At 28.4% G+C, this 10,403-nt stretch overlaps 1 protein-coding gene across 1 annotated transcript; it reads left to right on the top strand.

Annotated features, from left to right (window-relative positions):
* The first annotated feature begins 8,927 nt into the window (after window positions 1–8,927).
* On the top strand, window positions 8,928–9,557 carry LOC142638146 (uncharacterized). Its single transcript, XM_075812144.1, has one exon. It carries the CDS (start codon window positions 8,996–8,998, stop codon window positions 9,473–9,475), a length of 480 nt encoding a protein of 159 aa, XP_075668259.1. The 5' UTR covers window positions 8,928–8,995; the 3' UTR covers window positions 9,476–9,557.
* The last annotated feature ends 846 nt before the right edge of the window (window positions 9,558–10,403 follow it).

Raw genomic sequence — 10,403 nt, 5'->3', positions numbered from 1 at the left:
GTGGTGTATTCTTACCCCTATCTAGCTAATTCTTGTTATAATCCATTTGTTTTGCGAGGAGAGAGAAAAATGCTTCTTTTGAAAAAAAAAAAAAAAGTTAGTGTATAATATATAATAGCTAATATATTAATCTTTGCAAGTGGTATCTCATACAGATTAGTATTTCAATTGTGGGCTTTGGTTGTTAGAAGTTAGCACATAGTAGTTAATGATTAGAAAATTACTTTGAAATTCTTTTAAACCAATCCCTTAAAAAAGTTTTAGTAGAGTTTAAATTACATGAATAAATTATCTCTCTTTTCAATTTTTTTAATCATTTTAATAAAAAGTTACTGATAAAACTATTATTAGTAAACATTTCTTAGACTTATCTATTTAGCTTTGTTGCCAAATTTATATAAACTTTTTTATTTTATTTTATTTCCTTTTTTCTGAAGAATATAACACAACCAAAAACCTATAAACAACAATGTACATTCAATATAAAGAATATAATCAAACTTATTCATAATTTAATATTAAGAAATTAACACAAATTATAAATTAAGATATAAATTTAAAAAAATAACAAAGAATAAACATATTTATTTTCTCTATCACTTTAAGATGATGAAAGTGTGAGTATGTAACTAAAACCTAAATCAATAATTGTACAAAAGAATAAATGAGTACAAAAGTTCAATATTATGAATTGGGTTAAAATGTATGTGAGAAGTTTTTATTAATTTTTTTGAAGTTAAAGAAAAATAGCTTAAACAAAATGAAAAAATAATAATGATGAAACAGTGCATACCTGTTATGGGATTTAGGCATTCACATATTTGAATAAACTTCATTTCAAAAAGGATATATATATATATATATATACACACACACATATTACTAGAGTAATATATAGGTAGAGTTTCATTTAATATAGAATTTGAATCCTATTGGAATTAAGATTTCTAATCAATTTGTTTCTTTCTATCTCATAAATCCCATAAAAAATGGAATTCATATGAATAGATTGAAAAAAACATTTTTTTTTTTATGGAAAAAAGGAAACTTTTCTTTTATAACAAAATAAAAACAAACAAACGTTTTTTTAGAAGAATAATTATGTTTTTTTTTACAGGAAATAATATAATTTAAATTTTAAAAAAGGAATAGATGATGATTGTTACTGTTTTTTGTTTTTTTAAGTGTACTATGTTGTTGTTTTTTTTTTTTTTTTTTTTACATGTAATAATATAATTTAAATAAAAAAAATGATTAAATGAAGAGTTTGAATTGTAATCAAATTAAAAAAATTTATCAACTTATAAATAATTATAATGATAAAATGATTAGATGAAGAGTTTGGATTGTAATCAAATTAAGATTTTTATCAATTTAGAAATTATAGGAGAAGAAGATAAGTACAAAAAAAAATTATATTTATTTTTTTAAAATTTTCAAAATTTAGTGCAGCCACTTGGCGCAACTACGACTTCTAAGCCCAACTTTTATTATATAGTATACTAGTCGCTAACCCGTGCTATATACAGAAACTACATATTTGTGAGGTAGACTTAAATAATTTTATAAAATCTTAAATTAATTAAGAAACTACACCATTGCATGATTTGTTCTTGTATGACTTCAATTTGTGTTACAATTTGATGAAGACGTCATTGTTTGAATGTGCAATGACGTACAAAAAATTTGTCAGAAAATTTCAAATACTACAAAAAAAAAAACTCAAAAATTCAGATATTAAAACTTTTAAAAAACCAAAAAATATTAAAGAATCAGATAATTCACTGATTAGAAATTATTGAAACAAAAAAAAATATATATGACTAAATAATAGAGAAATATAAAAGAAAGATGGGTTACATTCAAAAGAATAATTTCAATTATTGGAAGGTTTTTTATCTTGTAAAAAACAACTATAAAGAATTTGGTGGTTTATGTAAAAAAATTACTTTTTAAAAGAGTTGTAGTAGAATTGTTCTATTATCCAAAGAAGTTGAACTTTATTAATAGTTGATGATTTTTATATTTATCCAAATAAACTCATGTTTAGGATAATCTTAATATAGGATTTTTTTTTTATCAACGTTTGAGTTTGAGTTTAAGTTAGAATTGTTATACAGATAGAGTTTCACTTATTGTTAAGTTTGAACTAAATAGAAATAATTTTGTTTAAAAAAATGATAATAATGGGTTTGAGTTTAAGTTGGATTTATTAGAGAGATAGAGTTTCACTCCTTGTTAAATTTGGACTAAACAAAAATAATTTTATTTAAATAAAATGATAGTTTTGTTTAAATAAAATTATAATTTTATTTAAATATTGTGTTAATATTTTTATTTAAATGTTGTACTGACGTGAAAAATTGTGGGAGTTTCAGAGGTTTCGGTTATATATATATGATGTTATACTAGCCTCTGAACACGCACCTGCTCATAGGCTCTTCATTTTTTTTTTTTTTTTATAAAGGTTAATAATTTGCATCTATTATAATTTAGAAATATATATTTTTATTTTTCAAAAAAATAAAAATGATAAACTTTAGAAATAAGCGCTTGCTCAGAGGCTTTTCTATTTTTTTGGGTAAAGATTAATAATTTGGATTTATTATAATTTAGAAATATATATTTTTATTTTTCAAAAAAATAACTTTAAAAATGAGCAGTAACAATAATTTCTTTTTTGAACGTAAAGGGAAAAAAATCCTAAATTTTAGGAATTTTCTTTTTGAATTCAAAATGAAATTTGTTATTTGATATTTATGACTTTATTTCTAAATGAAGTTACCCTCCATTAATGAGGGTATTTTTAAATCACATAAAAGTCCAGTTGAAAGAGGGAATCCTCTTATATATAGTATAGAAGTATAGATGAATTTCTAAAATTCTATGGGTTAAGAAGTTAGTTGAAATTTAAGGACTTTAAGATTTTAAATACTTGATGGAGAATTCGGTCACATCCTCCAAGGGATCCTCAACTCTATTGACTCTTTTTGCAATTGGAAACTCCATCACTTGAAAAGGGAACACAATAGAGCAGCTCACGATCTTGTTACTTTTACAAGGTCAACTAGAACCTCACAGGTTTGGAGGGAATGCCTCCTCCATTGCTCCAACAACTACACTATCGACACCCTCCCTAATTTATGAATCTGCTGATTGTTTTGTACTTTCCCTCTGTTGTATTTCAATTCCTCTCCTTGAATGAAATTCACATTTTCTCTTAAAAGAAAAAAAAAATTACTTGATGGATTTGTTAAATCCAAATTCTTGATCCTTTGTAAATTATCTAAACAAGGTATTTTGATTTTAATACTTAAATCTAAATCCATGTACCCAAAACCTGTCATCCAAACATATCATTAATATTTTTCGAGATTCCAATGATGGCAAGTGGTACTGACTAATAACATCATTTTGATGCTTCATGTATGTAATTTGAACCTCACCTCCCTCTCTCCCACAATTTGCTTTGCTCTAAAGCTTTAATATTTTCCATGTTGTGGGGACCTTCTAAAATTGTAATTTTAACATAAATTAGTTTAAATAACATACTTTTCTTTTTCTCTATTTTTTTTTTGTTTTGTTTTTTGTGCTTACAAGTTACAACAAGTGGGAGTGAAGGGATTTGAAACTCAATTGTTCTCATGGGAAAAATCAGATATCTCAATAGATTACAATACTCCTGACAAAATAATGGACTTTGTAATAACAGTGAGTGATGGGTTAATTTTGAGGTGCGATTTTATTTAAAGTTGTGGTTAGGTATTTTCAATATGGTTTTCATTTATTTTGATTAAGTATATTAGGCGTCAAAGGCCTTCTAGCTGAATTGACACCGCCTCATATACAAAGTGCTTGGGGGTTTAAGGAGAAAGGGTTCGAGCTGCGGGGTTAGCAGCATGTTGTAATTATTTCTCGAAAAAAAAAAGTATATTAGGGAATGTGTCATTAAATTAACACTTGGTATAGTCAAAGGCCGAGCCAAGCCAGAAAGAAAAAGGGGGGAGGGGGGGGGGACCTAGCAAGAACTCATTTAATATGGGAGCTAAGATTAGTTTGCCCCATCTTGGACTGGATTTATAGATTCTTTTGCCTCCTATTAAGTAAAAGTATACCATTATATATATAAAAAAATTGGTTAAAATACTATTTTTTTTCCCTCAAATTTCTACAAAGTTCATTTTCATCCCTAAAGGTTTGTGCACATTTCAATTTATATCTTTTCCCCAAAAAAAAAAAATTATATCTCTTTTTTCTGGGCTAATACACATTTTATATCAATTCTTCTACTTCCATTAACTTTTATCATACATGACCTAATGGAAAGCTGAGGTGGTATTAATTTTCAAAAAACTCACCACATTTTTCAATTGCCTTCAAATTAAAAGTAGAGTAACTAGTACTAGTATGAGGAAGAAGAACAACTAATGAGCTCTATACAATCGTCCTCTATTTTTTTAGCACCTCGATCTACTTCTTTTTTCCTTTTTTATTTTTATTATAAGAATCACCTTTACTCTTAATTTAAAAACAATTGATTATAATGACTATCTAGAATTTGGAGTGTCAATATTAAGGGATGGATTGTCCAAGTTCAGATTATAAAAAGGGGTATGTTAAAAATCTTGTAACTCAACTAGTTGATATTTCTAAACGTAATCATGACATCAGGGTTCAAATTCTCCTTCCCCTTACAACTATTGAATTATTTAAATAAAAAAAAATTATAAGAGTACATCGCAACTTAGGTAACAGTTTAGAATGGATATTGCAAATTACCCATGTTTTAACTCAAATCTCAACCGCGTAAAAATAAGATAGATTGAGGTTCTGTTGTGTGAGATCCTCATTGGATGAGGTACTAATTTATATATAATAAATAAAATAATTGGATTATCAAAAGTATTTCCTTCCCAATTTCAAAAACAATTGAATGAACCAAGATAGGTAATTAATGTAGATGTTTGACAACTTTAATTGCCTCGTAAGATTAAAAATAGAATTAAAAAAACAAGGTACTAATAAATTATGATTGTCTAGTTTGTTGAGATTCGGCAAAGTTATGTGGGATTTGTCTTCTCAAGATGATCATGAAAATCAAATTAACTTATCAGCTATTCAATTGATTAAAGATCTCAGATCTGCACGCAAATTGCCTAAGCAATTCTCATCTGCATCCAACTCTAGAAGAAGAATCTGTACTTCTTTAAGCGTAATAAGATCAAAAGTGGTGAAATGTACACAAGAATTGACCTGAATATTCCTCTTATGTGAGACTATAATTGTACTACATTCCATTCCAGTTTTCCCAGTACATTTGGCATTCCACTAAGGAATATAAAAATGGGATCTCATTATAATCGTCAAATGCAAGCTATGGTCACCAATTGGAAGCCAAACTGGACCCATGGTCGTCATGATTGACTTAGTGTTTTCACCATCAGAGGAGGCACTTTTAATTTGTTTATCATGATTTTGATATGTGTAGCTGGGAATAGCTGGTAGTTAACAGAGTGCAGTTCAGAATCATCGTGATGTATGCAGCAAAAAGAAAAACTTGCTAGTAAGCAACTTAGGGTATTTGCTTTTTGATAATTATAAGCAACATATGGAAATAACTAATGCATTTTTTTGGCTAATTTTTTTTTTTATGTTAAACAAATTCTATCAAGAGGTTAATCGTTAAGAGTCATATAGCTTAACTGACACTTTTTAGTATTTTTAATGGAGACGTGTAAAGTTTAAATCTCTCATTCTTAGGGAAGATTGTTCAAGTCTTTAAGATGGGGGCTTTACACACATACATATATAGATTAGACTAAAGTAGAATTTTTATTTTGTTTTAAAAAAAAAATCTCTTTCCCATTATAACTATCAAATTATTACACAAAAAAGAAACCCAATTAGGAAATGATGCACAAGCAATGCAAAGTTTTGCTTGCACTTCTGTATTAATGATTTATGAATTTAAAATAAAAACAGTTTTGTTCCAAACTAATTAAGAGGGATCTCCTCAAATTAATTACCTACATTGTGATTCATAAGACCATCTATGAGTATAATTTAAATAAATTATATGATTCATTAAAATATTCACGTGACTAAAAATACACTTAAATAGTCTTTTCCTCGTAGTTGGTTGGAAGAATTTTCCTCCAAAATAATCTGGTGGTAAACTTTTTTCCTTGATAATGGGTATCTTGAAATTATTGTTCCCTTAATTATGTGTGTGTTTGGCCAGATAATAAGACAATTTATTGTTTAAAATTACTTTTTTATCTCACATTTAAGCAAATAAGTTGACTAAATGCACATAAATCTTCTTAGTTTACTCAAGCTTCAATAAATTTTGTCAAAGTGACAAGGTTTAACTCTAAATATGTTTACAACTATCTTTTTCAACTCATTATATAGTGATTTATATGATTATTCATATGTAGTATTTAAACAAGCCACATGATTTGTTAAAAAAAATCATGTGACAAAAATACATATAAATGAGTTTTTTGATTGTCACATTATGTGTTGGAGCAAGATAATTCCAAACATATTTGAAGCCAATGCCTCATGTGATACACAAATGATAATTTGATGCAAATTTAGATCACCAATTAAACATATAAAATGGCCATTACTCCCATAAAGTATAATGAACCATTAAATTCAAAGAACAACAAATTTGCTTTATTAGTTTTTTCTTTGGCATATTAGTATTATTTGGACTTCTTTATTTTTTTTTAAATTTTTATGATAAGATTTGAATCTATAATATCCATTTCTTAATGATTGTTTTTATCATCAAATCAAGACATTAATTAATTTTGTATGTAAATAATATCAATTTAAACTCGAATCCTTATTGATAACAAAAAAAAAAAAAAAAAACTAATTGGAACCCAATGTTTGGACTCAATTTTTGTTTTAACTATGGACAAAGTTTAGTTACAAAATTGGTTGTACCTTAAGGCTACAACCTTACTCAATATCTTTTTATTGGAGGTAAATTTTGACAAAGGTACCATAGGATTACATAATTTTCTTATATCTTCTATGCTTGCAAAATTTCTAGAAAATTAAAGATCAATAGTTATGTCATCAATAAATTGTTTAAATTGCAAGTTTTTATAGCTTAAAATTATAAATAAAATATAAGCTTATAGATCATATAATAAATAAAATTCGATTGACATAAAATTTGACATGTGCACTAAGAGCGTAAAGAACATACAATTCAATGGTTAGATTTTCAAGATATATAGTAATGTTTATTTTATGAAGTAAGGTTGTAGCCTTTTTCTCTAAAAAAAAAGTTATAGCCTTAAGTTATAATCAATTTTATAGTTAAACTTTGCCCTTTAACTATTTCTTTGTATTTGAAAATTAGACCACATGTTATAATTACTTCCATGGTTCAAATCTATTGTGAGCTGGAGACGTAGATTTAGGATTTAGCCATTTAGGAAGAGCTGCCTCACCCTGTTCCGTCATTTTTTAAAGTAGAGGTAGGCTCGGTTATCACTTATCAGTTATCATTTCTGCGTTACCTTTATTCACGCTGAGTAAAAACTAATTTGACTAAAAATCATTTAGTTTTCTTGTATGTAAATGTAAAAGATTAAAAAGAAAGAAAGGATGGACCCTCCATGATTGTAAAACACAACATCCTCGAAATTATACACGCCAAAACATGAATTAAGCTTAGAACGTGGGCTTATAAAATATATCAAAAAATCAAGTCAAACTCCGCGTATAATTATATGGTGACATGTGGCATTCTTTCATAGAGATGTTGGTATCATATTCATACTTGATGCACAAAGAACGTGAAAATATTATTCTTCAGACTTCAGGGCTAGTTTACTTGCATGACTTTTTTGCTGAATAAAAAATGTGAGATTATTTGTACATAGTAACATAGGCCTACCTTTGCGCTCAAGTTTTGTTTAACTAAGTAAACATTTCACGTAGTAGGATGTTCAGGGTGTGATTGCTTAATTGTAGTTTCCTTCAATGGCCGACCCCCTTTGCTTCCCCTAACAGCATGCCTAAATTTATTCAGTTCAGCCATTTGGACATGCATTGGATTTCAATCAATGGGGCATCCCCTCATTGCTAAAAGGTCATAATCACCCTTTGACTTTCGTATAGCTAGAGGTCAATATGCATATGCATTTATTTAGATGAAATGAAACATTATTTAAAGAAGAGCATAAGTAAGCTTCGGCTAGTTCAACGGAAGGGATTTAAGTCAAATCTTGACTATATCAGTAAGAAATTCATTGATATTTTAATTTGAAGGTAAGAAACACTTATTCTGAAATGAACGTTTCGTTAAATCATATCATATCATATACATGTATATAAAAAATTCATTGATATCTTAATTTGATGGTAAGAAACACTTATTCTAAAGTGAACGCTAGGTTAAATAATTTATATATATATAGAGCGAGACTTAAGTACAGTACTTATGTGCTATTCCTTAGGTTCTTCTTTTAAGATTTTGCCATGTGAGTTTTTTCTCATAGGATGGAAGTGTATTATTTAGTTAAGTAGTTATATGCTCAATCTAAGTGGGAAACCTAAAGAATAGCATTTAAGGTATTGTACATAAGTTTTGTCCATATATATATATATATATATATATATAATTAAAGGCTAGGATAGTCATTTTATTAAGGGAAGACCTAAAAATCAAAGCTAGGAGTGCCCAAATTAGTGAACTTTATTAAGGACTTAGCCCTATAATTCGAGTATACTCTTCGTGTAGCACATCCCAAAGAGCTTCTCTCAACTTTTACCACTTTGTCCGCGTCAACCCTCTTTTTGTTCCTACTATAAAGTTTATAAACCCCAAAGTCTTCCACCCCCATTTGCTACCAAAGCTCTCTCTCTTCCAAGAAACAAAGCATAAAGAATAAGACCACCTTCTCAAGCCCAAAACCACTATCTCTCTCTCTTTCTCTCACACACACACACCCACACATACACAACCATGGAACTTGTGAAGGTGATCATCATTATAGCCATAACCATGGCTTTATCCATCACAGTGACTATCAAGAGCATTGGTGAAGTGGAGGAAAAACCACCATTTCCACACACCGAGAGCACTTCATACATTTATCATAAAGAGGAGCTTCCCTTTAAGGAAAAGAAACTACAATTGCCTTCCAAAAGACTAAGTCGCTTCCTTGCCGAGAAGAACCCAAATGCAGCTGACCATTGCCACAAAGACAAAGAAATATGCTACACTGTAGGAGGCAAAAACTCCACCTGTTGCAACAACAAGTGCATAGACTTGTCCATTGACAAGAACAACTGCGGTGCATGCAAGAAGAAATGCAAGTATACAGAGACATGTTGCAGAGGTGAGTGTGTGGATGTGACTTACGATAAGAGGCATTGTGGGAAATGTAACAATCGGTGCAAAAAAGGAGAATTCTGCGTATATGCACTGTGTAACTATGCATAATTAGAGGATGGTCCAATAACTGGAGCATGAGGTTCGTGATTTTATTCATAATACAATAAAATACCACATGTTGGTGGTTGCTCAAACAATATACTTATAGTGAATTATTTTCCAATTTATAATACTCAAGTGTCTTATAAATGTAATGTTATTAAGAGTTCTTAAGTAATATGAATCAATTATTAGCAACAAGAAAAAAAAAGAAAAAGAAAAAAAAGAGTAAATATATCAATTACTAATTATCAATAGCTTACATAATTTTGTTTGTTAGAGAAATTTAAGAGTCTTCTTCCTATTAGAATGAAAAATTGTATTTTATGGAATTTTAATACATAATATTGAAGAATTGATTCCCTTTTCAATACTATATATAATTAATTACTTGATAAATAAATTGTATTTTGGGGATTCAGTACGCATGTGTACTTTTTTTTTTGGTTGATATAATGTGCCTATGTTTACTAATGGATTCTATGAATAAAGTGTGAAATAAAGCTTTTGCCTCATATAACTATAGGTTATTTGGTGTTTATTAAAATCAGGCTTTACAACAATACTCGTATCTCTTTTTTTCTTTTTCATATTTGCTGAGTTTAACATTACGTTTTTGTCCTATCTAATTAGGTTTATGCACATGCACTGTAGTAGCCATTAATTTTTCCAATGAAAATATTTTTTCTTGGTTACTTGCGAATGAGAAACTGCAGTCACTATAAAGTATAGACAAACGCCAAAACTAAGGAGAAAAAGAGAGAGAAGCAAAGTAGGTACCAAATGTAAATGCCTTAATTTACACCCAAAGGGTTGATTAAATGTTGGAATGCGGCCATAATCTAAGCCCTATTCGCCCCTAGATTTCTAGTTTAATTGTTTGTAAATCAAGCTTCTTATACAAAATGAGCTGGTAGTCAGTAGTCTTTGTCATTTT

Source organism: Castanea sativa, chromosome 6 (genome assembly GCF_040712315.1).
Source record: "Castanea sativa cultivar Marrone di Chiusa Pesio chromosome 6, ASM4071231v1".
NCBI classification, from domain to species: domain Eukaryota; kingdom Viridiplantae; phylum Streptophyta; class Magnoliopsida; order Fagales; family Fagaceae; genus Castanea; species Castanea sativa.
The sequence above is the reverse complement of the archived record's forward strand: the minus strand, read 5'-3'. Positions and strand labels throughout refer to the sequence as shown.

What these genes read in the sequence shown, in the direction of transcription:
- LOC142638146 (XM_075812144.1), top strand. Translation starts at nt 8,996, where the DNA reads ATGGAACTTGTGAAGGTGATCATCATTATAGCCATAACCATGGCTTTA.